The following is a 27737-nucleotide window of genomic DNA, read 5'->3' as shown; positions in this document are numbered from 1 at the left end:
TGGCGACGATCGAAGCTGTTAGCCACCGCTCCATCGTCGGGGAAACGCTCAGCCATCTGGGAAGGAGGAGGAGAGAGCAAAGGGCGTCAAGGGGAAGAAGGTGGTCGGCGGGGAGAGAGCTGTGGGAGATGAATGTGCGGCCAACGGCAATGATGGGTGGTTTTTATGGCGGCGAGGGGGTGGCAGGAGTGTGGACGCATGGCAGAAAGGGCACGGGACGCGCGGCGGGACGCCTTCACTATTCCGGCCGTGATCAATGGAAGGCTGACCAACGGCAGCCTTCGCATTGATTCACGTGGGAGCCGAGGCAGGGCGCTGAGGACGATGATGCATCCGCTGACTCGACGGGCCCACATGATGGGAATTCGGTGCGGGAAGGTTTTGCACTTTTTTTTTCTTTTGTCCGGCGCCCCTGTCGGGCCCCAGCGTGTTGTGTTCGACCTGGGTCCACCGGTGCCAATTTCGGTCCTTCCCGGCGAAATTTGGGCTTCTAAGGGCGCGACTGGGGCCCTTTTTTAGCGTCGGCGATAAAAAATGGCCCGGGGGCTGTTGGGAGGTGAGTGGAGATGCTCTTACGGGAGTATGCATAAAGTTGCACGGCGTGTACCAGCGTGGGGATGATTTTGTTTAAATGCCTATCATGCCCTCCGTTATGAAGGGGTATCGGATGATCTTCAGCGTCGATGTGTTTAGAGGGGATGTACTGAAGTAGAAATGTAATATTGTTTCACACATAGCCAGCTGCATAATAGTTGTAACAACTTGAGTTGTGCTCAGCTGAGTACGAGAAAGATTTCTCTTCACTAGATGACCCATTGCGCCCATGGCGCAAAGGCCAAATGTAAGCCAATTGGTGTAAGAGTGTGCATTAACATATTGTTTTTCAAAAAGAATAGCTCATATACTACATGCAGTAAATACATAAGATTGGAAATGATACACCAAGTCATGCAGGAAAGGACCCTTGTGATCTTTTTAGATTGGATAAATAATCATGTAGAGGCCTTTGGATATGAACTTGAAGGAGCATATATTTCCTTTATCATGGTTGTTTCAAAAGCATGCGATAGAGAAGTCTAAGTAGCGGATAATCGATAGCTAAATGCACAACATTGTCTTAGGGGATTACATAAGATCGAAAAGGAGGATAAACATAGATGTCTTTGTAGGCATTTATACTAATACTATGTTATATAGAAAGGGGCTCCTGCAACTTGCTTATATTGAGTAGACAATCAGGTGCAATCCCTTGGAAGTGCATTTGAAGCCGAAAGCATATGCTTGCCCTTCGTTCATGTGGGTCCGACGGAAGAAGTTGCTCCAGCCTTTAGTGATGGTGGCCCTTTTGTCAACTCCCTTGATAAAGCGGACCGTGATAGTGGTTGTTCCATCTCCAGTTGTGATTGTAAGTTCATCGTGGTCAGCATCCATGTGTGGAAAAAGGGAACCCATAGAAAAGTGGACATTAAAGTACTGAAAACAGTAGTAAAGGTTAGTCACTATATCATTTTATACCATGCTATTATATGAAATAGAACAGAATAATTGCGAAGGATTACCATTCTTTTGCCTTGTGTTGCAAATGTTTCTGTCATGTGGCACACATAGTAGTTATTAGGCGTGGTGGTGCTGCGGATGATCTTTTGCAGTGCACGAACATTATGGTTGTAGAGCCTAACTGTGTTGCCCCACACAACGTGGCGACTAAACTCATCTAAGTAGTGCTTGCAAGGCTCACCTATGTTAAATTGCACAAAATTATACTTTTCAGTAGTTGTTGCGAGAGCTGATGGAATGGGAAGAGTAATGTAGTTCTTACCACGGAGAATGAACTTTCCGGGCTTTAGATGGATTTTCTTGCCTTTGAACTTTTGGATTGAGCTTGCTTTGCGTGGGCGATGAATATACTCATATCACTTATTGTGCTTCCGACATAGTGGTTCGTTTGTGTTGAATAGGTAAGGAGAACATTGTAAAAGGTTGCAACAGCAGATAGAGGATAACATAAACAAACAGAGGGGCTAATTAGCTTGTGTGTATTAGTGAAAGGCAGAAAATGGTATCCATCGTATATGGTAAGCTGGAAGTAGTAAGCAGTGCTTGCACATGTAACAACAAATAAATTACAGCATTAATGAATAGCAAACACAAGATCTATTGGACCCTGAAAGAAGTTTGTTTTATTACATACTTGATCAACTTGCATGTGTAAGTGTGATACAAAAAACTTTTCAAATAGCATGCATCAGCGAAGAAGAAGAAACATTCTTTGCAATTTATAAACAATTATAAATACATTTTTCAGAATTACCATGGGTAATTTGGCCACCGCTGGTATCATTGGTTGTGTCTACCTCCTCTTGTTTAACAGCAGCCATCTGGAAAGAAGTAATAGAATAATTAAGCTGATATATTAGACCGTGGTATTAGTTGTGATGATTAACAGTGATGCACACAGACTTAACAGGCCATTAGTAGTAAAAGGCGGTCATTATATTTAATAAATAATCCTAGCCCTCAAAAATCTGATTTCTTTATGTGGGAGGGGAAGCATATCGCTCAATGCCAGTGGGTGAAATCGACGGCATCGCATCGAACCCAGTAGAGGGCAGATCTCTCTCGCCTCATTTTCAAGGTGAGGGCAGATCTCTCTCGCCTCATTTTCAAGGTCTGGTGGATGAAGATCTCATGGCTCTTGCCCATGTGAGTGCTCTTCATTGACTTGAAGATTGGCCAGTTCTCAAAGACGATCTTGAGCGAAACAATAAACTGTATGCGAATAATCAGGATGGGATAGTGCTTGTGAGCATCATATTAAGAACCAGAGACATGGCAAAAATTATGGTGATTTCATATGTTAATAAACCGGAAAAAGTAGCAAGATGAGTCTGAAAAACATATCTCTTGACAGTGCTCTCTGGCAAGCGTTGCAGAGATCGAGAAAACTCAGTCACAGTCTCTATAACAACATCTCCTATAGGCTAGGCGTAACATACAGATTTTTGGAGCTACAGTGTCTTCCAGCATAGCATCTAAAAATAGTGCTTGATGGAATATGTACAGGATCTATTTGGAAATTTTGAGATGATATTGTAAGTGTTAGGTTATCTCTCATAAAAATAACTATATAAGTATTAGATAAATTGATTTGCCTCTTTATCGATTCTGTAAGAGAAATCTTGGCTAGTCTGTACGAATCTAATGCAGTTGTTGGATCCTACCTCGTAAATCTGGCGGTTGGAACACGTATGCAGAAGGGAAGAGGTGGCTTGTTCGTTGGTGAGTGCTTGAGCCAGGCGTGCCGCGAGCGAATGCGTCGGTAGCACGCCGTGACGATGGACAGCGGCGCTACTTCGGAGCGGCTTCTTGGCCATGGCTCCAGCAGCCGGTCGATGCCAGGTCGGTCGCTGTCGATGCGGATGGGGGAGGTGGTCCGGCGGTGGATCTGGATAAGGAATTTGGAGCGGCTGAGTTTAATGGGAGCTGCGGTCTCCTTCTAAAAAGGGTCAGGCGAAGATTTTTATGGGCTGGTGATGGGCTGTGAAATTTTTCGAAAGCCAATGTATTAAGCAGGCTGGTCTATTTTATAGAAACTTGTTTAGTTGATGGAGAGCACTTTTTTGCGGCTACAAAAGCCAGGACCACATTATTATTATTATTTTTGCGGGGCAGAACCACGTTATTATGTTTGTTAATGAAAAAAATTATTTCTGCGCAGGCGTTTCACAGAGATTTAGTAGTACACATTTTTTCTGTTGGCATAAAAAAAATGTTTAGCATAGTCAAGGAGCTATATGATTGGTTGTGTATGGTAGACAGAAGGGCGACAAAATGTTTTGCAAAGGAAAATAAGAATGTGATTTTTATGAAGGCTAATCTCGATGGAGAAAACAGGGGCATCTGAAAATTGTTTTTCCTTTTTTACCAATAGGGCTGCATATTTTGTAAGCATCTATAAATTCCAATGGATTACTTTTGGCTTGTTGCACGGCATAGGGAGTATATCGAACAGGTGTGTATGATTGATATTAGAGTCATGGTGGCTTGTGTTACAATAAGCAAGCAGGGGAAAAGAATGAATTAGAAATAACAAGCCTCGGTAAAAGTTGTTTTGTAGATCAGAGACAAAGGCGCCATAAAATGATTTAAGTGTTGCCAAATGGGTCCTCTTCATGTAATAAGCATGTAATATTGCAGAACTATAATATAGTCTTCTTAAACTAAATTGTGACAAATTCTTACTCTGGCACACTTGAGGTAGTCACCACGAGCATAAATTCTTTCACCATCAAACAGTCTCTTATTATCCATTGGTTTTACGACTCTTGTCAAACTGCATTCGCACGACATCTATGTGAGGTTCACACATTCAAAAATATGGTCAACTTGTAATTCTATGGTCTGCAATACTGCAAAATCAGATAAATGTTTTGGAATGGCTAAAGAGTAAAGATAACACACAAAAAATAGTGACTTTGGTCCAACAAAGCAGAAGCACATGATTACTGATTTGGTGTCGGCTTACTTCTTAAAGCACAAAATAGCACGGCTACACAACCTTGCTTTGAGGAAAGTGAGCATAACAGCTACCCATTAAACGCGGTTATGAAGGAAAAAGGGCAACCTAACCATAATTGCATAATGAATTATTTTGCAGCAGAAACAACATCATGTTGGCCAACCTGAAAGAAATGACTCACCTTTAATGAAGAAGGAAGCCGAACAAACCCACATTATAACAGCAACAAGAGAATTTCCAAGAATTTCTGGACTACAAAAATTCATAGAAACTCCATTATGTGGGACAAACTCACATTGGCGAGCTTGGTGAGCAATTACACAGGGACACGATTAAGCAAGCAAACTCAAGACCTGGTTCTAACAATTGACAACCGTGAAATAATACAATTAGTGAGTGTGAAATATTACATGCTAAGCAAGCAAACTCAAGAAACTGATTCTAACCAGTTAACTGTAGACAAGTAGTCTAGAATTCATGTGACATGTGGTGTTCTCTGAATAACTATAAAAACAGAGGAAAACAATAGAAGATGGTAAGAAATAATTTTATGTTGCAGAAATAAGAATACTTAATGAAGCATTGGGGCATAAGAATACATAAATGAGTCAATAGTTAACTCATTAGCAAGATCTGCGCATGAATTGATGAACAAAGGTGAGGGCACACATGGCTAGCAAAGGTAAGATAATCAATATAACCATAGAGACATGAAATCACATGAATTCAGGTATACAATGGTACCTACGGGTATAGGAAATCAAACAGATTTTGATAGCATAAGTAAATCACAAGAATTAACTTTGTGGATTGTAAGCATGGAATGAAATAACTGTACATCTATTTTAGTAAGCACTCGATAACGAATCAAGTTTAGGAAATTATCTACTCTAATCTGATTGCGCAAATAAAATTTCCGTCGGCACACACCAGAAGACTTGCATATGGCAAGTGAATTTCGGCAAGACAGGTAATCATAAGCATAGTTAAAACCAGAACGAAAAGAGTGCATTTGAAACAGAGAAGGTTGCCCCAGGGAGCAAGGCATAATGTGTAGGAGATCATGGTCTGCTTCATTGAAGAAGAAAGCAGATCAAAGACCTAAGAACAAAAAGAATGGTCAACCAAACTGGAAAGAGAATGAGAGAGAGATCTGCTGCAACCACTATTTGGGTGTTGCTTAATCATTTTATCTTCTCCGTGTTGTTGTCTTTTGAATCAGAAACTGTTTGAATGTACAAGGATCCAAATAAAAATGCAACTAATACCCAAAGAGACATTTTGGGAAATTCATTTAATTCCATTGGAACTAAATACTCGAGTAAGGTCTCAAGTTTGAATTTCACTGGAAATTCAAATAAGATCAACCCAAAATAATCAATGCATCCTTTCTTATTTGTTTTCTTTTGAATCGGAGACTGTCGGAAGCTTTTCTGAGTGATGTAGAGGCCCAGCCACTTGTTGATGATCCTGTAAGATGTGTGGGAATCCCACAAGAATCAAATGCCTCAGGGATCTCCTCGACTGGACAGTGGGAAACGGGTATATACATTTGTATTTCTCCAGCAATGCCACAACAAAGAGCAATTGTTATTCTTGGACTAATATGCAAATAAGATCAACATCAAATGCAATGGCCCAAGTCTACTCACGATTAGTGTGAAAAGGACAAATAATAAGAATAATGAAAGGACAAGATAATCTCCTTACAACATATGAATACAATAAAGCAAGGATCCTATATCATACTACATATATTTGATGGATTGCGTCATTTTCAACACCTTTTCATGTAATAAAACATGATACATTACAATGTAATTTATTTTATACGTTCATAAGAAAGTGATTAAAAAGTAGTTCATTAGCACAAAACAAAACTAAAAATATTGTTCAGTCTCTCAAAAAACTAATCAAATACTTTCCACCTAGGCCCTACCAAAAATTTCACCCTTTGTCAAATGGTTGTCACTCTAAAATTTGAAAAGAAGCTAAAGCACATAACATAAAAGGTTGGTCATCTATTGCAATGCCACAATAGAAATCAAACTCGACCTTCTATTTTCTGCCACACACCGGGTAAGCAATTCACCAAGCACGCACAAAACAAAAAGGGCGAACGTAAATAAAGTCTCGTTGTATATACATATTAGCCACATGATACAAGTTCACTGGTAGATCAAGAAAACATCAACAACACACCCTACTGTGAGGAAAAGCTCCCACAGATTGCTGACTATTAGATAACAATTTATTTACAACATGTTAACATGTAAAGTGAATATAATTATAGATCTTGATCTTATAGAACCAAAACCAACAAAGAACATTTCATAGTTATCAGATCAAATTGTTCCTCGGTGAGTATAGACTCACTTCCACTGACATAGAATGTCAATTTATATTGTGGAGTCTACTCATCATAAGTTTACCTTGTCTGGATGTGCAAACATTGATTTTTGTTTTAGAGTCCAGTGGATAACAATGCAGGGATATAGAACAAGATTTATTCTCAGAATACAACAAATGGAAGCGACATGGTTAGAACCTAGAACTCCGTTCTTCGGAATCTGCAAATGAAAATTCAGTTGGAAACTGCAGTAGTTCAATGAAAACTATGGACGCCCTTACCCTCTGATTAATTATGTAATGCAGCCTCCATTGGGTACACTCAATTATTATAATAACCGTTACCCTCCCGCAGATCATGATCAGGCACTCGCTGCTTCAGAAAACAAGAGCATATTTAGTAAGGCATATGAAATCACTGCTATAGAATCGGCAAATGACAGTTTAGTTGGAAACTACGGTACCACGATCAAAATTATGGATGCCCTTACCCTACTGCGACTAAGACACACTCAGTTGTCAAAATCAGTCACCCTCCAGCATATCATGATTAGGTACAAAAGCATATTTTCTCAAGAAACGACATATCGACATAATTATAAGAAAGAGGAATCAATAGAGTAGCAGTAAGGTGCCAACCTCGCCAAATTTAGTCACTGTATTAGCTTGAATATGAATTCCAACTGGCTCCATATCATTGACCTTGCAGGAAGCAACATAAATGCACTGAACAGTTGCAAATTCAGAGTTAAGAGTGTTTTCATGACGGAAAATATGGTTGTGACTGAAGATGGTAAAAAATGGTAAACTGATCTATCTTCGCCTCCCAATTTGTAGGAACTAAGATCATACACAAACCTGTATACAGTACCAATGTAACTTGTCAAGGGGTAAAAATCAAACTGCTATTCTCCAGAGTTGAACTGAACTAAATACAAAATAAGGCATTGCAACGAACTTGTGGTGGAAAACCTACACATTAATTCATCTTGGCAAAAGAAAGTAGTCGAGGGAAAAATAATAAAATTATGACTAATACGTCACAATGCTTGATTGGAGTTTAACCCGAAAAAGAAAACAAGCTAAGAAGATCATAGATGCACCATAAGAATTCCAAACAAGCACTGCAAATAACCATGGGTGTTCAAGAGAGAGAGGGGGAAGAGAGACATAGGGTTCACCTTGTTCTTCTTTACCTAAATATTCCTCAATATTCTTTCTTTGCTCCTTTTCGTCGGATTTGCAAACAACTGGGAAAACACAACAGCTGTTCGGTCGAACTGTGTCTTCCTGAGCAGACCTCGACTGCGCGAACTAACAACAATGTTGTACTACGTTCACATGGTCCACTTCTCTCCTTTCTAGTCCATGCCATAAAAACTGATCCTTCCACTGTAGATGCCAGAGTAATTAAATTATAATTTTTTATTTCTATTCCCTGACAAAAGTGTAACAGGACAGCTATGTTTGGTAAGCAGTATCATATACTTCGTCTAAAAAAGGGTATAACATATACAAGCGCATATATCGAATGAATATGAGTGTGTAAGATATTATACAGCGTCGCAAAGAGTGTCGATAGCATTGTCAATTTTGCCGAGGTCCATGATCAGCTCATCAAGAACATTTAGTATGCTATTTTCTGTACAATCCATTGCTACTCTGCATGCACACGCACATGTGGTTTTAGATAATGGAGGAGTGACATTGTTCTTCCATGCTAGTTATGTTGATCACAGAACCAAATTTTAGGACAAGAATAGAAGCTAGCTAGTCAGTACTTTCAGTAGTATCATTCATTTATTTATTTTCCTTGTTGAGGAAAACCTGTTTTTCTTTCTTTAGAAAACAATCTACAAGACAGGGAACAAAGAAATCTTCTGAACCAAACCTGGCTAGACTGTGGTGGTGCTTGCGTGTGTGGTAATTTAGAAATGAAAACAAGCTAGGAAGATCATAGATGCACCATAAGAAGAAACAAGCATTGCAAACAACCATAGCTGTACATGAGAGAGAGGGGGAAGAGAGAGAGAGAGAGTTCACCTTGTTCTTCTTCACCAAAACTCTTCCTCAATATTCTTCCTTTTCTCTTCTTTGTCGGATTTGCACACAACTGGGAGAAACCCATAAATTGATATATAAAAATCAGATTATTGGTAAAAGGGGAAGATGTACTATTAAAAAAAGAATTAATTCCCCTTAAACAAAAATGCCATCCTAGGATAAGAAAGAACAAAACCAACTAACATGTCTAGCAATCTAGAAACAGGGAGTCCGGGGAATAGTTGATATGTGAGCATGAGTTGGTCAAGGAGTGGTAAAAATCAAAATAAATAAGGGCACGTACAGACTAATTTCTTCTTGTATCTATCTTTCCCTTAAACAAATGCGGTTCAGAGATGACCTTGGCTCGTTGGAGCTCCGGAGCAGCCGTGAACTCACAGCCATCGGCAGCAGATGAGAAGGAGGAGGTCGCCAAAGGAGAGGGGGCACCAGATCCACAGAACACCACCCTCGTTGGACGTGCCCGCCCCATGCTGCAAGCCACCACCCACCCTCGTCTCCCTTCTCCTCGATCTCCCATTCCCTTATGTGATGCGCCATCGTCGATCTATCCTCCCCTGCCCAAGAATTTGGGCGCGGGCCTGGGATGGGGCTCCCCGAGGTCCAGCGTCCCATGGCCGGCGGCGCCGCCTCACCAGGTCGCTCGTGTGGTGCGTTGCGCCCGATGCGGTGGTCTTTTGCCTCGCGTGATACCGTGCTCTCGAGGCATTGGTTGTGCCTAGCACTTCTTGAGGCTTTATATGTTAGATTATCATAAAAAATAAAAACATATAATCAGAATATCTGAACAAATTATTCATGCAAACCAGTATTCATTACACACTTGTATCACGCTCGAGCTTGTTTGGCCAAGTTGTAAAAAGCAACAGAGCTGGTTCTTAGTTACCATTTCATTATGGAGAACACTTATAAACCGCGCCGGCCAAAACTTCGGCCGGCCGCATTGACAGTATGGCACAGCCACGTGTAGGAACCACGCGAACAGCGTCCACATGCCAAGCTAGGCCCATGCGGACCCTTATCTCCTTCGCTTGGCCTCGCATCCTTTTTCTCCTCCGCTGCTCTCTTCTTTTTTCTATTTTGGCATGGCGCCGAGTGCCTGTCCCCTCACCACCGCATTTGGAGCTCACCGTCGTTAAAGGATCCGACCGCCTACAGCCACGAGACCTCCCTCCCCCACTGATGTGAGCATCTCTCCCCCTTCCCTGCTTTGAAGTTTTCTCTAGCTGTTGCATCTACAGAGGACGTCACACACTCCCCCATGGCCCGACGATTGATGCATGGGGCTGGTAGCGATTCCGCCTTGCCGGAATGCCCACCACAGGGTGTTGCTGCAAGCAAGGGGCACCGGTGGCTGTGGGTTGCGGCAAGGAAGACGGGGCGCGCTCTCTTTTTACGCCCATGCCATACCGCTGCTTCAACCGGCCAAATTTTTGCTGGGACCGGCAATGATTTTTGCTGGAACCGGTGTCTGATTTTGCTGGGGATCTCGCATAGGTGCTGATATTTTGTCGTGACATATTTGCTGGAACTAGCGACAATTTTTGTTGGAACCGGCGATGAAATTTGCTGCAACCGGTTTCTAAATTTGCCGGAGACCCTGCGTAAGTGGTGATTTTTGCTTCGACATTTGTCGAATTTTGCTGGAACCAGCGACAAGTTTTGCTGGAACCGGTGATGGAATTTGCTGGAACTGACCATTTTGGAGTTGCTCTGTCCGTGTCGGCAAACCTGCGGCAAGGGGCCGCTGGTGCTGGAAGCGGTGGTGAGCAGGAACGGGCTCCCTGTTTTGCTGCAATCGAGCATCCCAGAGCTAGAACCGGTGCCCCCCGCTGCTTCAACCCGTGAAAGTCTTCGCGCCGTGGAGACGGACGGCGTGTTGCGGGCTACCTTTTTGCTGCAACCGGCCATCCATTTTACTGGAACCGTCATCAGTTTTTTCTGCCATCGGCCACGCGATTTCCTGCATCCAGATGCGCCCTCGCCGTCGACGATGGAGTTTTTGCTGGAACCGGTATATGTTTTTGCTGAAACTAGCTTTTCTTTTTGATACAATCATTCTTTTGTTTGCTACAATCGAACCATTGAGAGTCTTCTTGTTGAGCTTTTTTTGCTGGAAATAGTGTTTATTTTTGCCGGAACTAGCAATTTTGGTTGCTACAATCAACCATTGAAGTTCTCCCTGCTGAGGTTAATTTTTTGCTGGAACCAATGTCTAGTTTTCCTGGAACCTTATAATGATTTTGTTTCAACCGAAGACTGAGAATTTGTGCCTTTTTTAGATCTGTTTTTGACTGGACCTGATGGTGCAAACCGACAACTGTGGCGAGCCGGAGGCGGGGTTACCCTACGATGCTACAATAATGGCGCCCGCACACTGAATCTGATCAATCTGATTTATTTTTAGAGTTGCATTCATGGTGAATCGTGCTGGAACCAATGGTGGTCCTGATGCAATCCAGACGGCCCCGAGGGGGGGACCTCACTAGAGCTCATCGGGCACGGTCACGGGGGCACGACCTCACCGGAGCTTGTCGGGCACGGCCACAACGACGACAAGGAGAGGGAGTGGAGGTGTGCACGTGGGGGAGCTTGTGAATCCCCTTGTTTTTTTCTCGCGAGGAAGACAACACAGATAGGGCCAAATCCAATGGCTAATGATGAATAGATCGGGTGGCTAGCGTAAGACCGGACCAAACGTTGGGCCGGCTCGAGTACTGCCTTTTCATTATTATTATTATCAAAACAATGCTGCCATTCACTTGCTCCCTCTCGGAGAGAGATGCACGTAGAGTGGATGGAGCTTGTAGCTGGTGAGCTGGACTGTGTCCACTTTGTCCTCGTCGCCCTCCTTCAGCCTGAAGGAGAATTCCTGCACCATGCGCGCCATAGCTGTGCACGAGATTACCGTTGCCTGCATGCTCCCGGCGCAGATCCTCTTCCCGGAGCCGAATGACATGGTTTTGTACATGTCCGCAGAGTCGAACCTCGGGTCCAGGAATCTCTCTGGCCTCCACTCCTCGGGCTTCTCCCAATCCTTCTCGTTCATATTACACCCGTACAGGTTGATGATAATCTACAACAATTGAGAAATTCTTCAGAAATCCACGGTCGGCAGCCGAAACTCAAGGTGCCATCAGCTATGATTATTGCATGTAGCTCGATGCCATGCATTGCTGGTTCAATTACCTCTGTGCCGGCAGGGACGTCATAGCCGGCCAGTTTGGTGTTCTCATGGACGAACCTTGGAGGCACCAGTGGGACAGGAGAATGGAACCGCAGCGTTTCATGGAACACGGCGTTGAGGTACGGTAGCCGTCGCAGGTGGTCCTCAGTGACCGTCTCGCCCGCGCACACATCCTTGATCTCCTGGTAGAGCCGTTCCTGATGTGCCAAGAGTATTTTGTTTGTGTTAACAATTTGTTCCATGCAGAATAGATAACCGCGGGAGACTAGGAAACTCGCCTGTTTTTCTGGGTTTTTGGCAAGCTCATACATAGCCCACTCGGTGGTCACCAAAGTAGTATCTGCATTCTCGATGACCGCCTCCCATACCAGCATCATCAATTGGTCGTCTGTCAGCGCGTTTTCTGCCACTAAGAAATCCAGATAGGACACCCTTGCCTGCATATCGCAAATGTATTGCGTCAATGAAATGAACACAAAGGAGTAAATGGATCAAAATGAATCAGGCTACAAGCTATGTGCATTGGAGCCACCTCGCCACGTGCAATTCTTTTCTTCTGTTCATTGATCAAGGCTCTCATTACGCTGGTTCGCCTAAATTCTGTGGTATGAAGTCCTGTTTCAAAGCCCTTGTTTGGAATCCAGCCGAGGTAGGGGAAGAAATCCCTCCAATCAACCTCAATCGCCCACATCAAGATGTCAACCACAGTAATCTGGTAGATTTCATCCCTCGATATCTCCCTCCCAAACTCCTCCACGTAGACTGAACTCACACCCTCGCCTATACTCTGTAATTGTAGTGTGCACTCTCAGTATCACAAATAATAAACAAAGCACCCGAAGATTGATTTAACTCAAGAAAGTGATACTAATGACACTGTGGAGCAGCACAATCCATCATAAAATTTGTAGACTAACCTGGACCAAGGACAGGCGGAACAACTCGTCCTTGAAAACATCTCTGAAGTTCACAGGGGAATGATTCGGGTTGTCAGTCACCAATGTACGAAAACTGCTCAGCATGTTATCCATCATCAGGTCTCTTGTCTCCCGAAATTGTTTCTAGATGTTTTGGCAAGCATTTTGTTCTGAGATGTTAGTTAACTGAAAGCTTAACCAGACCCAAGAGATGTCAACTAAGCTGTCTAATTTCGAAAGTGTTAGGGCTTATACCTGAGTGGAAGAACCCAACATGCCCGCCATAACCAAACGCTTCACCTTTTTGTAGAAGTCGCCATAGTCACTCATAGCAACCATCGCTTTATCGCGACCCAACACATCTAAAGATTTAGGTAGCTTTCGAGTAGATATCGATGAGTATTTTGCAACCATTGCCTGCAAGTACAGGACATAATATATGTTCTTGTAAATTTATGGTCAAATGTGACACAGTTCTACAATGCTGCTATTATTTCTTAGTTTTGCATCGCAGCTAATATCAAGAAGAACTATATATATGGATGAGTATTTTGGCTACTTTCTAGCTTAGTGTTTATTTTGGTAATTTCCAAGGAAAAAGAGGTCATTTTATAACCGTTTGAGAAGAGAAAAGTTACTAAAACCATTGGTTCACCTCCAACATGAGGAAATGAGCGATAAGAATAACCTTTATATCAGCTTTAAACTTCAATTTTAGGTGTGGGGGTTAAGGAGTAGTATCTAGATTTTTATTATCATGTTGTCAGTCAAATGAAAAATCACTAAGATACTGTCAACATAAGCATACAGAGTAAATGTGGACTAACGTAAAATTATTTTTTAAAAATAGTCCAATTACTAAGGCCATGTTCTACAATCCACCAGCTCCCAACTCTGCAGTATTTCTCCGAGTGGGTAGCATAATGGAGTGACCAATGGATCAGCGGTTCTGGGATTGATGCGCTGCCATTCAGCCTCCTATTTGATGCTCTTTGTGCCGTATTGTCTAGGTAACGCACATAGCGCTCGGTCTTGGGTCAGACCCACTTCGGTCCTCCATCCATAGCTCGTCTCCTATGAGTGTTTTTCTTTCCTTCATTTGTCTTTTTCGGTTTTCCAGTTCGTTTTTTCCTCCACAAAGAGAACTGTTGGTGGATTTGTTTCGATATATTAGAAATATATCATTTCAATATGGAAAAAGTTCAGGAATGAATATTTACGAAAATAGAAAGATTTTCACACATCTAAATATATAATAATTTTTTAAAACATTAAATGAATTTAGAAATAATATGTTCATTTAAATATCAAAAAATACTGAAATACAATAATTTGCGTGTAATTTGAAAATATACACCAATTTAAAATATCCACAAAATTAAAAAAAGTTTGTGAATTTTAAGTGAAGCTCTCAAATTTACAAAAAATGTTTGTGTATTTGTCAAACTTCGTTTATTTTGAAATGGCTCCTGAATTTTAAAGATGTTAGTGAGTTTTAAAAAGCTATAAATAAAGGGAAAATAAAAATACAAAAGTATGTTGTAGAAACCAATGAAAGAAAAACAGAAAAAACGCTCCCAACCCAGTAACCCGCCTGTGTAGTTGGTACGCCCAAGTCGCTAGCACTTGTTCATTTCACCTACAATTCGTCCCAAGAAGCGAGAGGAAATAGAAAATCCTATTTACCGATCCGTGCGGCAAACTGTTGACCTACCGCACAAATCTGGAGTAGGACTGTAGGAGGGACTAACTGAGCTGGCCCTTTTTGCATTCTATAGATCCAGCTTTTGGGAACCTTCCAGACGGTTACTAACCGGTTCAGGTCATTTTTTTTATTTTTTCTGTTGTTCTTTTACCTGCTTTCTTAAAAAAAACATTTTACTTTTCACATTTAAAAAAATAGAATTTTGAAAAATATCATAATTTTAAAAAATGATTGCATTTGAAATTTAAAATAATGTTCGTGTTTTAATTTTTCGAATTTATAAAAACTTCTTGTTTTCATAAATTGTTGATAAATTCAAAAAAATGTGATTTCAAAAACTGTTCCCATTCACAAAATTTATTCACAACTTCATAAATGTTCACAATTTCAATAAAGGTTTGGGGATTTTAAAAAAAAGTGCTTTAGAATGATCAAAATTTTAAAACAATTCCTGTTTTCGCAAAATGACCTGAATTTGGAAATATTACATATTTTTTCAAAAACATTCTTAAAATTTAGGAAGGGTTCAATTTTTTAAAAAGTAATTTTTTTCAATACATTATTTCAGAAATATTCTGGCATTTGTAGAAAAAAGGACTGAAAACTGAAACAAACCCAAAAATAAAAAAGATCATGGACGAACGAAGCGCTTGAAGAGGGAACGCCTAACTAAATGGGTTAATACCTTATCATTTGAAACCTAGGGCAGACAACATGCCTAGAGCCCATGTCCTTTGCTTCCAAATGGACCTAAACCCACCCTTCTTAGCGGGCCATATTTGACCTTATTGTGTTCTCGACACAACTAATTGCTCGGTCCACTAAAAAAACTAGTAATTGCTCGCTAGTGGAGCTGAGCTCCCGAATTGTTTTCCCGAGTTTTTTTTTTTTGCGGTTTCCTGCGTTTGGTTTTCGTACGGAGAGCCATATTTAGGCCGGGGGAGGCGAAGATGAGGATGCCTATACCTAGGAGTGGAAAAGAGAGATATTTTTATAGCATTCTAATAAAATGATATTTGTGTAGCACAACTTCAAAATTAATTATAAAATGGCCTTAATAAATATGGGAATTGACTATTGCCAGATTACCTCCTTAGCCACCTCTCTTGTGTTGAGCACAGCTACTGACGAAGCCCCGGTCTTTATAGTGTATATCGGACCATAAGTCTCAGACCATTTTGAAAAGGTCTTGTGAGGTTTCTTTTCTTTCAATTGGTGCAGATTTCCAATCAGTGGTAAACCAGGAACAACTGCATGAAATTTATATAGAGCAAATGAGATTTAACATATATTTTTCTTGCAGCAGAATATATCTATTATTTTGCTAGCGAATTGAAAGAGAAAGAACGACAAAGGTTTAATAATGGTCTAAAGTATGATACATTGAAGATATAAGATTAATCCTTGACCTAACCGCAAAAAGGAAAAAGATTGATCCTTAACCTAAAGTTCGTGACGACTGATGCACTAGGTAAATCTTGTGTAGAGAATAAAATACATTCCAATCTATTCTGCTTTAGGATGGAAGTTCATCACAACGTGAACTAGGAGATGTAATGCACGTTGCACTACCTTCTGGTATTGATGCACACAAAATTTGTACCAATATATCTATTCAGACTTAATTAGTAATTAGAAGGTGATGGTGACAGAGAGAAGTGTACATTTCAATTTGGAATTCATGCCCTAGTATAATTTACAACTGTCAACTTCGAAACTAGTTAGGACGTGCCCCTAAACTATTTAAACCATCTACTTTACCCCTCTTGGACAATTAGAAGGTAGTTTTGCTGTGACCTTGCCTCCCGGTAGACCAGTCAATGTTGATGTGCCATCTTGGTAAGCCTAAATCGCTCCTATCTAAAAAGAACGTAGTGTTCGGCTAGCAACACTTCCTAGGTGTGTTACTTGTTTGATCCCAAGTCCACAATCGTCACCTCCTGCCACTCGACACATGGCCCAGGTTTATGCTAAGGTGAACGACTAGAGTAGCAACTACCCATCCACGAGCTTGCTACGTGGATGTTGTTGTATTAGCTAGCGTGCCATCATGGACGCCGGAGGAGAGGTTCATGTTGGCGACCACGACCACCGGCATGGGGTTCATCTATGCAGGCCAGCAGGAGGATGTGGTACTTTTTTGAGTAAAGAGACAGAGCAAGGATGAGGTTAATGGCATGGTTTGTACATGACTTTGTCAAAAACGATGAAATGTCATCCTCGTTGGCAAAAACCACCATCGAGTTGAGAAAAAATTATGTTCTAGCCAGATTTCAAGTTTGAGGTTGTAAGTTAAACTTGGTCGGCGAGTTCATGGTTGTAATGTGCACTTCTCTCTTGGTAATAAACATGTACAACTATGGAACATTTGAGAGCTTCCTCGTCCATTGTTGTTTGAGTCATAAGGACACAATGACATAATTTACTTACTCTAGAAATGTATAGTTAAACAAGCATCTTCATGTTAGGTAGGATTACATCTATTTGTAATCTAGAAGCTGAAAACATCCGGCAAAAAAAACTACCTCCAATCCATAATGTAGGTCATTTCATAATTTTGCCAGCCAAACTTTTGCAATTTGACCATCTATAAGAAAATAATTTACTACCATCCGAAACATCGATTTGATGTTGCTATATTGTGGATTGTAATTTTGTAACGTAAAATTACTCTTATATAAGTTAGCATGCTTAAACAAAAATTAGTTGATAAAATATCATCAAAAGACCTATATGTGGATGGAAAGAATGGTGTACTTATATGTTTTCGAGGACACCTTCTTCATCAAATGCTACAACCCGGCTATAGTCCTTTTAGCCACATGACATGAAGGGTTCATGATCCAATAGTTGAACACATGGTTTTGTGGTTGGTATGTAGCAATTGCTTAACCAATTTTACGGTTTTACTCTTTTATTTTCAAATGTGTCCTATGATAACATAATTGCGCAAACATATTGAAGACACAGACAAGCACACAAACATGCATATAGTTTGAATGGATATCATAGTCCAAAAAAAGAAGATAGGTGGAAACAAAGCAGGTTCCATAAAGGTATGTATACGTGCCAGATTGTTTACATTAAGTTTGGAAAACAATTGTAATACATGCCACATTGTTCAGGTTAAGTTTGGAAAACAATATTAATATTACTCTTATTTGTATCCCAAATTAATATTTTGAGATATAAAAATGGGAATTTTTTTTTATTATGAACATCAATGAATTAATATTTTTTCATACAAGCATATTCATTGTACTATCATTTATTTTTTTCATACAAGCATATTCATATGATTTAGTCCGAAGTCATGTCAAACCCATGAAAATCATATGAATATGCTTGTACCAAACCCGTGTACATATGATTTATACTTCCATGAATATGCTTGTACCAAACCCATGTACTACCAAGCAAATTCATATGACTTCGGACTAAATCATATGAATATGCTTGTACCAAACCCATGTACTACCAAACCCATGGAAGTATAAAATTTAGAATAAGAAAATAATGTGAATTTCCATATTGATTTTCCTACCAAACCCATGGAGAGTGCATAAACAGACAAGTTCAGAAGGATTTTAGTTATATTTGTTTATATTTAATACTGAAACGTGGAATTAAAAATATTGAAATGAAACTAGCATTTTGAATTCCAATCGTTTGAGCAGATGGCATGGACAACGCGAACAAGAAAAGGACAATTTACCATACAAGCGAATGAGATAAAATTCTTTAGCATTTTTTAGTATGCACTAGCAATTACATTGCATTAGGTAGAGATCTGAATGATAAAATTAGAGGAAGTTAAGTAAGCATGTGCAAAATCATCTAGGTGTGTGACATTGCACTAATATTATAACACAAACAACTAAAATACCACAAACAAAAATAAAAAGATTCTCAAAGAAAAACTGAAAGATGTGGACGATGTGTTCATCCTTTTATATCAAACTACCTCTCAACTTAGAAGCAAACAAAAATTGAAGAAAAAAGTCACTTGAATGGATAAAATTATAATAATACAACATTAACATTATTTTAAACTAATAATTTTGGCCCATGGTATACTTAATTCAAAACAATATTACACTTGTTGAGTGAGTGATGGAACTATGATATGGTTAGCGATGTGTCTAGTGAACATACATGCCATATTATTTAAAAAAAAATCTCAAGTGAAGCGAGTATTAATGTATTTGTTACAAATTTTAATGGCACTATCATTTATTTATTTTCATACAAGCATATTCATATGATTTAGTCCAAAGTCATGTCAAAATCTAAAACAACATCAAATCTAGACGCACAAAAGCATGCGTCACTGTGTTAGTAGTATTCTCTATGATGGGTAAAACTAATATTTGAACTAAGTCAGATTTATAATTCATCTGCATACTTCAAATGAAATTTAGACTCATCCAAATGAATCAACCAAGTAATACATTTATTTATTTTTCTTATGTACTCCCTCTGTTTCTTTCTACTTCACATACTCCCTCCGTCCCGAATTACTTGTCCCATAATGGATAAAAATGGATGTATTTAGAACTAAAACATGTCTACATACATCTATTTATGTGACAGTAATTTCGGGCGGAGGGAGTATTAGATTTGTCTTCAGTCAAACCTTTTGAAGTTTGCCCAAGTTTATATAAAAAAAGTAACAACATTCACAATACCAAATCAATATCGTTACATTTATTATGGAATATATTTTTATATTTAATATGTGTTTTTAATATAAATTTGGTCAATGTTTATAAATTTTGACTTAAGACAAATCTAATATGTGGACTAAAAAACGGAGGGAGTACCTTCAGTAAGTAAGACAAGGCAACAATCTTACGACAATATATCTATATAAATTGAGTCCTGGACTTTTCTAATGCTCAAAGTATCAAAAGGAGGAGATTGTTTGACTGGATTAATCTGCATCACAAGTAGGTCAACATGTTCTTTAAAATATCAAACCATCGTATTTTTCTATATAGAAAGTATTACTTGTAAAATTTGGTGAAATTACCAACTCAAAATAATGGGGAAATTATTGTATAGTGCAATATATTTTGGTAAACTCATTTATGTTGGGCTCCTATTTTCAAATCCCTAATAGCCACTACTTGTCCTAAAACAAATAGCAATTGATTTGTGCTCATACACATAAGATATACCAAAACCATTGTACTGCCATAAGGCAGGGAACATAACTCGTCAAATAGCTATGGCAACTATGGTTTATCTGATTTCAAGAAATAATATAAGTACTGATTTTAAGAATAAAAAAAGATACGGTGTGTAGTACTACATGCACTGTTGGGGATGCCATTGGTAGCACTGTGGAGGGGATGAACTGAAACCACGACAACAAAAAGAAGCAGAGCAATACAACAATTAGAGCAATAAAAAGACGCTCGTCACCTGGGGGCGCGTTGGTGCGGTCCTTGGGGCCCGTCCCGCCGTTGCCGGCCTGTACAGCGAGCGCGGCAGCCGCGGCCAGCCCGCCAACGGCTGCGGCAGCGACCGTGCCTCCACTGCTCGCGGCGAGCGCCGCCAGCAGCGACTCCATCGGAGTCGTTCGGTTGAGCGGAGCCTGGTGTGGAAGAGGAGGAAATTAGGCAGCGGCAGGGGAGCCCGGGACACTAGACGGGAGAGAACTGACGTGCGCGCTTTCAGTATTTATAGTAGTGACAGGGTGAATATTAACAAGAGTGGACGGGCTCGCCTGGTCATGAAATCGCGAGGCGCCCAATTGCCTTGGGATATGAAGCCCAGCAGGTATTGTGGGGGGAGTACAATACTTCGTTGGCAAAAAAGAATACGACGGCATAGCCAGAGAACACGTGAGGAGCTATGGTGAATGATATGTCGTCTCACTGAAACACATGTTGCTGCGGCCGGGTCAATGTGTTGAGCACGTGATGCCGCGGTCTGTGCGTGTTGGACCTGGAATTGTGTTATCCGGCTCTGCAGTCCAAACACGTGGTTGAAACCCGTGAGGTGCTAAGTGTGTTGACTTAGAATTGTATTCCTAGACTAGAAAGCTCGGAGCAATAATTAAGGGAATATTTGTAGAGTTTTGCAAGTGCCAGCAGTACTAGAGGGGGGCTACAGATCGGGTTTCGTACAAGCCGGCGGCTATTTTCTTCTTCTCTGACTGTAAGCTGCTGCGTTGACCCGGAAAGGTCCAGGTCGATGCTTCAATTTCCTTGGCTTTAGCGTAGCACGTTGTTAGAAGAGGAGAAAAATCTGCATGCATCAGGTCGATACTTGATGGCATGCATGCACCAGCAAATCCGCATGGCAGGCAGTTCGAAATACAGTACTTAAAAATCCGCATCTGCATGCCATGTCTAGCACTAGTAGCCGTATAAATATGTAGACGACGCATCGACCTTCCCTCCACTGCTCTCTGATTCAGCTGATCGACCATCTCCATGGCGACCGCGAGAATAGCCGCCGGGACCTCTTCCGCCATCGCCGGACATCGCCTCCGGCCTGCCACGGTGTCGCCGCTCGTGTCGAACTTGTCTCGCTCACACCATCACAGAAGAAACCAGCCTCTTGGCCTTGCCTCCGCCCGTGCCGCCGAGCATGGTCTCACCGGAGCACACCGCCCCGAGTTCTTCCCTCATGACCATTGCCGTCCTCCTCCCTGTTCGATGAGCGCGAGGAGGACGCGGACGATGGTAACTTCCGCTTTAGGTAAGAAACTCTGGTTTGATCGTTTCCTTTTTCGTCACCTTCGGAAGAGAGTGACCCGTCGCTCCTTTAGTCGGAATTATTGCTGTCAGCAGTGAGTGACTAATTTACATCCGTATCTACTCCCTCCGTAAACTAATATAAGAGCGTTTAGGGAATACTTGTATATAATATCAGATTCTCACCATTGAGACAGAGAAATAGTTATTTCTCAATGAGCCACAGAAATAACATAACAAATTTACAAATATTTTTTTTATATATAAACAAACATGTGAAGGCTTACTTAAGAATGTGGAGAAATACTGTGTGGTTCAAACCATGCGGTCCGGCTCCACTCTCCATTGCCATTGGATCTCTTATTAAGACAGTCAGCTGCATTTGACAGGTGCTGGTAATCTATGTACATGATTTTTTTTCAAGTAATATTTTTTGTGAGGTTTTGTGACATGTTTGTTCGCAACCTATCACTTAGAATCTGGGCATGGGCAGCCCGATCTGACAGCCCGAGCCTGAAGCTCGACAGTTCGGCCGGCTTGGGCTTCAGTTTATGACCCAAAAGCTCTATAAAGCCTAAAATGCCTTAAAAGAAGGGTTTAAGTGAAAAGTATATAAATCATTTAATTAATATTTTAAATATAAAATGCTATCATTTTTACTTTTCATACTAGGCAAGACTGGCCTTGGGATTTTAGGGTCAGGCTATTTAATGCACAACCCACGGAATTACCAGGTCAATTGTCAGTGTACATACACAATTTAACAAGTGATACCATGATAGCCAAGAAGAGAAAGGGCTTGCAATCTATCTCGGAGGGCGCCACTTTAGCTCGCGGGAGCATATGCTCTCTGAATGAACAGTTAATCAAAATATATATCAAACAAAATTCTAAAAAGTGTAGCGAGTTGGGACTAAAGGTTTTGGGTTTTAGTCCCGACCCTTTAGTTCCGGTTTCAGAACCGGGACTAAAGGCCCTCTGGAACCGGGACTAAAGACCCGTTTTCTACTAGTGTGTGTACGTGTATGAGAGTTGTGCGTTTCTGGCCGGTGGTAAATCAATTAGCTTGGCTAGCTTCACACAACAGGATCGATCGAGTTGCTTACTGCTCTGAACGTGCGCGTCTCGCTGTTTCAATCGGAGTACCTTTGTGGAAGATTGTCATGAGTGAAGGAAGAAGCGGAGGAGCATGGAGGCGAGGCCACGGCTGCCGAAGGCGGCGGCCTCAGCAGACGCTCGCGGCGAGGTGCTCCTGTGGGCAGAGAGAGAGAGAGAGAGAGAGAGAGAGAGAGAGAGAAGACGAAGATGAGGTGGTGAGTTCAACGGTCAAAACCATGTCAGGTCAGCACAAAATCACCCGAAGCAATCCAAGGGACGAAAATTTTCTGGTTTCAACCATTGAGGGATTAGATTTTGCTGGTTTTAGAGTTGAGGAACCATTTGTAGACTACCAAAAAAGTTGAGGGACGGAAAATATACTTTTCTCATCTCAAGTTAGATTTGCTAAAAAAAATCATATTCTCCATTAGCTGCACAAGAATGAATATACACTTTAAATGTTTTGTATGCCTGAGAGTAGCATCCTCTGCAGTGTTTACATGAGCAATGTCCCTAGCCTGAAAAAAATAACATGGGTGATGTCCCAATTTCCTCAAACATTCTTTTTTATGGGATGTGCCAATTGATTTGTGAAATACATCTCCTATCTTCAATCAGCAAATGTGGAGGAGGCATCTGCCGAAGAAAATGCATGTCTCCAAAACATGGTATGTAGTATGTACATCACTATCAATCATTGTTGCGGTGATGTTTGAGGCTCTTGTCACATGATTCTAGTTTCAACTAAATTAGGAGCGGAAGGCTAGAATAAGGAAGCAGCTCCTGGAAGCTGAGTTGTTGCCATCTTCCTACGACACCGCCTGGGTGGCTATGGTGCCCTTGTCGGGCTCTCCTCAAGTTCCATGCTTCCCAAAGTGTGTTGAGTGGATCCTACAAAACCAGCAGAGCAATGGATCTTGGGGTCTCATCCAAATGGACTCCTCCGTCAACAAGGATGTCCTCTCATCCACATTGGCTTGTGTGCTGGCACTTAAGAGATGGAATGTTGGTGGTGAGCATATCAAGAGAGGTATGAACAAAGATGAATTTGCCTACCCTTTATTGTTGTTTTACTGTCTTGTATCTCAAGTTTTGCCAAATTAATGTGGCCTTGATGCGATAAAAATGGTACTGGCAGGACTATGTTTCATCAGAAGAAATTTCTCTATTGTTACGAATGAGCAGAGTGATACCCCTATAGGCTTCAATATCACGTTTTCGGGTATGCTTATCCTTGGGACTGAGATGGGTTTGGAATTTCCGGTTGGACAAAATGATCTTGATAGGATTCTTCACCTCCGGGAGGTGGAGCTGAAAAGGTTTGTCTGACAGTTCTGGCATGAAAATTGTGTTGTACTCTTTCTTTTCTGGCCACGTTTACACTTTAGGGATAGATGATTTTGAAACATAGGTTTTTGGGACTGGCTATTTTTCTCTTGTATAAGATGAACATTTTTCAGTGCGAAGTTCATTTTTTTAATGATTTTCTAAGAACCATGACTTGAAGAAGAAAAGGACCACATGTTAGCACATTTGTCTTTTCCTTAATGAAATGGGCAACCAGAATTTGAGTTAGACATGTATTACCTCTGATTATTATTTCAAAAGTTTGTATCTTATACATATGGACTTTATTCAGACTTCTTGGGGATAAATCCGATGGGAGAAAAGAATATATGGCTTATGTTGCTGAAGGGCTAGGAAACCTGCTGGACTGGAATCAAGTTATGAAGTTCCAGAGGAAGAATGGGTCGTTGTTCAACTCTCCTTCCACAACTGCTGCTGCACTAATCCACAATTTTGATGACAAAGCCCTACACTACTTAAATTTGTTTGTCAATAAATTTGGTGGTTCAGGTCGGTCTAGGTACCTTTCTTTGTGAGAAATTTGTAAGCTCTTCAGGCTGTGGCTAAATACCTAACAATATTAGAATTTTGCAGTGCCAACAGTTTATCCAACAAATATACATTGTCAGCTTTCATTGGTAGATTATCTTGAAACCATCGGGATATCTCATCATTTTTCTAGTGAGATAAAGAGCATCCTGGACGTGGCACACAGGTAACGGTCATGAATAAAGTTCTGATATTTATCTTTTGTATCTTGTAAACTTCATTGTATCCACTTTGTAGTTTCTGGTTACAGAGAGATGAGGAAATCATGCTAGATGTAGCAACATGTGCAATGGCATTCCGTCTTTTGCGAATGAATGGATATGATGTTTCCTCGGGTACTTTCTTTGGGCGGGAATTTCCTATCTTACAAATGTTATCTTTATATTTTTTTGTATGTTTAATTTAACTCGCTAATTTCAATACAATGCAGATGATCTGTATCATGTTGATGCATCCACCTTCCATAATTCACTTCAGGGATATTTAAATGATACAAAATCTATATTGGAATTGTACAAAGCTTCAAAAGTCAGTGTATCAGAAAATGAATTTAGCCTAGATAACATAGGCTACTGGTCAGGCAGGTTATTGACAGAAAAATTGCTCTCCGAGCGGGTGCAAACAACGGCAATATTTCAAGAGGTCCTTACATGAAATTTAAATCTTAGAAAGTGGACTAATTCTAGCTTTTATTGGGTGTTTACTGTTTCTATGTTTTTATACTTCTAGGTTGAGTATGCTCTTAAATTTCCCTTCTATGCCACAATGGAACGTATAGGCCACAAGAGGAACATTGAACACTTCGATGTTTGTGGTTCTCAAAAGCTAAAGACAGAACATCTGTAAGTCTCATTTCTCAAAAAGAATAGTCTGTAAAGTCATATAAATAAGGATGTCAGACATAAATTCTAGACATTTTGCTGAATCAGGCCATGTCGTGTCTGCCAAGATTTCCTGGCTTTGGCTATTGAAGATTTCAGTTTTTCTCAATCTATTTACCAGGATGAACTCCTGCATCTTGAAAGGTAATGTAAAATTTATGCTCTCTTGCCCTATTAATTTCCATTCTTAGATGTTTAAAAAATAATTGTGGCAACAGTTGGGCGAAAGGGAATCGGCTGGACCAATTACAGTTTGCACGGCAGAAGCTGGCATATTGTTATCTTGCTGCTGCTGCTACTATATTTCCTCCTGAACTGTCTGATGCTCGCATGTCGTGGGCCAAAAATGGTGTGCTCACAACCGTTGTTGATGACTTCTTCGATGTTGGGGGATCAAAAGAAGAACATGAAAACCTCGTAACTTTAGTTGAGAAGTAACCCCCTTGGCCCTTCATTTTGTAAGTGGAGTTGGTGTGTCGCACATTGCTAACAAGTTTTGGTCCCTGATTTGCTAATGTTTATCTTAGGTGGGATGATCACTCCAAAGATGAGTTCTGCTCTGAGCAAGTGAAAATATTGTTTTATGCTATCTATACTACAGTCAATCAGCTTGGAGTAGTAGCTTCTGCAATACAAAACCGTGATGTTCGAAAGCACCTGATAGAATTAGTGAGTTTCCATTATGTTTGTCTATTTCTCAAAATAAAATTGTTCAGCACTGACATGTTGAATCCATCTGCAGTGGCTACAACTGTTGAGGTCTATGATGTCTGAGGCAGAATGGCGGATGAGAAAATATGTGCCAACAGTTGAGCAATACATGTCAAATGCAGTTGTTTCCTTCACACTGGGGCCCATTGTGCTCACATCGTTGTACTTTGTTGGGCCAAAGCTCTCGGGATGTGTTATCCAAGATCAAGAATACAAGGAGTTATTTAGGCTAACGAGCACAATTGGTCGTCTCCTCAATGATATCCAAGGACTTGAGGTATTTGGGTTCCTTTTATCCTCAACTTCGTACCTACGCACGTCACGGTCGCATATGTATTCTATATTTAGTATAGCTGCATAAACATATGTTATTTTCAAGTTATATATGCTTCACACACCACAACAGGGAAATTCCTTTCATCTTAATATAAAGAAATATCCCGATGGTTGCCACAACAAACTGTAAACAGATATGTGGTGAGATAGAGACACTATAGTAATCCTCAGGACTACAAGTTCTAACAAAAATCAAAATTTGCAGTCATTCATGATCTTGTCAAGAATTTATTCTTGTAAAACACACATCTAAGTGCTTGTATGGTAATCTTAGGAGTTCCAGGCGATGGTAAAAGACAGACTGATGTTTACTCTTAGAAGCTATAATACATCTAGTAGTTGCGTATCCTGTTATTATATAATAATAATGAAGAGAATAGTAGTAATTACTCATCCCTGTTGTCTCATGTATTTTCGACCTGCATGCTGTAATTTGGTACCCTGACAATCTTTAAATCTATTTACTACAGAGGGAGAGCAGGGAGGGAAACCTGGATTGTGTCTCACTACTTGTTCTCCACAGTGGTGGTTCTATGTCAATTGAAACGGCTAAAGAAACGATACAGAAGGCCATAGCCTCATGTAGAAAAGACTTGCTAAAGCTGGTTCTTAGGGAAAACACAGTTGTTCCTAGGCCATGCAAGGAGCTGTTCTGGAAGATGTGCAAGATAGTTCACTTGTTCTACTCTCAGACTGATGGATTTAGCTCGCCAAATGAAATGGTGAGTGCGGTTAATGCAGTTATCAACGAGCCGCTAAAACTCCAAATCAACAATCGACCTTTGCCCATGCAGTCAGTAAATTAAGGGTTCCGTGTATTTTGCCTTGTTTTAATGGACCGATCAATCTGATGCTCTCTTGAGAAAAAACTTATGAATCAGATAATAACCAGCAGTACGGATACACTGTGTATGTGGTACATCAGAAACAACTATTGTACTATATTTGTTATTCAACTTCCTATCTAAATATGTCACATTTGCATATGTATTATATATTTGGTATAGCTGCATAAGCATATGTTATTTTTAAGTTATATGCTTCACGTAAATTCCTCGTATACACCACGAAGCTCCGTATCTGCTGCGTGGTGTTGATCTTTTCTTGTGTAAATCCCGTGACATTCTCGGCATTGTACTCGCTGGTGCACTTCTATGTTGATGCAAATACTCCCTCGTCCGAAAATACTTGTCATAGAAATGGATGCATCTAGACATATTTTAGTTTTAAATAGAGTTAAGTACGCTGGAGGTGCCCCAACTTGTCCTGCGCGGTCAGTTTAGGCCTAAAGTTGGAAAATACATGAAACTAGTGCTTAAACTTGTCCCATGGTGCAAATACGGTGCCTCCTTCCGAATCCAAACGTA

General features: G+C 40.6%; 2 protein-coding genes and 3 long non-coding RNA genes across 10 annotated transcripts; 2 read left to right on the top strand and 3 right to left on the bottom strand.

Annotated features, from left to right (window-relative positions):
• Positions 1–1097: 1097 nt before the first annotated feature.
• On the bottom strand, positions 1098–2054 carry LOC119368208. The gene is made up of 3 exons (XR_005176566.1): positions 1820–2054; positions 1560–1738; positions 1098–1473 (listed from the first exon to the last, which is right to left on the bottom strand). It is a non-coding gene; the product is annotated as an uncharacterized LOC119368208 (long non-coding RNA).
• Positions 2055–6784: 4730 nt separating this feature from the next.
• On the bottom strand, positions 6785–8378 carry LOC119368207. Of its 2 annotated transcripts, none has more exons than XR_005176564.1 (3): positions 8050–8378; positions 7508–7594; positions 6785–7244 (listed from the first exon to the last, which is right to left on the bottom strand). It is a non-coding gene; the product is annotated as an uncharacterized LOC119368207 (long non-coding RNA). The 2 variants fall into 2 exon arrangements; XR_005176565.1 differs by having other exon boundaries at positions 6785–7241.
• A 1591-nt stretch (positions 8379–9969) lies between these two features.
• LOC119365397 lies at positions 9970–11744 on the top strand. Of its 4 annotated transcripts, XR_005175515.1 has the most exons (3): positions 9970–10946; positions 11056–11122; positions 11215–11744. It is a non-coding gene; the product is annotated as an uncharacterized LOC119365397 (long non-coding RNA). The 4 variants fall into 4 exon arrangements; XR_005175514.1 differs by having other exon boundaries at positions 11056–11744; XR_005175512.1 differs by having other exon boundaries at positions 9970–11122.
• LOC119365396 (ent-kaurene oxidase 2-like) lies at positions 11661–20429 on the bottom strand. Its single transcript, XM_037631010.1, has 8 exons — positions 20169–20429; positions 15831–15991; positions 13292–13453; positions 13037–13180; positions 12652–12906; positions 12398–12556; positions 12122–12316; positions 11661–12008 (listed from the first exon to the last, which is right to left on the bottom strand). Exons 1-8 carry the CDS (start codon positions 20314–20316, stop codon positions 11691–11693), a joined length of 1542 nt encoding a protein of 513 aa, XP_037486907.1. The 5' UTR covers positions 20317–20429; the 3' UTR covers positions 11661–11690.
• A 445-nt stretch (positions 20430–20874) lies between these two features.
• On the top strand, positions 20875–27402 carry LOC119365395 (ent-kaur-16-ene synthase, chloroplastic-like). Of its 2 annotated transcripts, XM_037631008.1 has the most exons (14): positions 20880–21452; positions 23165–23214; positions 23300–23576; positions 23685–23865; positions 24186–24403; positions 24488–24608; positions 24680–24777; positions 24873–25084; positions 25172–25284; positions 25372–25467; positions 25542–25757; positions 25851–25992; positions 26066–26311; positions 26841–27402. In XM_037631008.1, exons 1-14 carry the CDS (start codon positions 21185–21187, stop codon positions 27174–27176), a joined length of 2574 nt encoding a protein of 857 aa, XP_037486905.1. In that variant the 5' UTR covers positions 20880–21184; the 3' UTR covers positions 27177–27402. The 2 variants fall into 2 exon arrangements, with proteins under 2 accessions (XP_037486906.1, XP_037486905.1); XM_037631009.1 differs by lacking the exons at positions 26066–26311; positions 26841–27402 and having other exon boundaries at positions 20875–21452; positions 25542–25749; positions 25851–25983.
• Positions 27403–27737: the final 335 nt, after the last annotated feature.

Source organism: Triticum dicoccoides, chromosome 2B, assembly GCF_002162155.2.
Source record: "Triticum dicoccoides isolate Atlit2015 ecotype Zavitan chromosome 2B, WEW_v2.0, whole genome shotgun sequence".
Classification (NCBI taxonomy): Eukaryota; Viridiplantae; Streptophyta; class Magnoliopsida; order Poales; family Poaceae; genus Triticum; species Triticum dicoccoides.
Note: the sequence above shows the minus strand (reverse complement) of the source record. Positions and strands in the feature narration are given on the sequence as shown.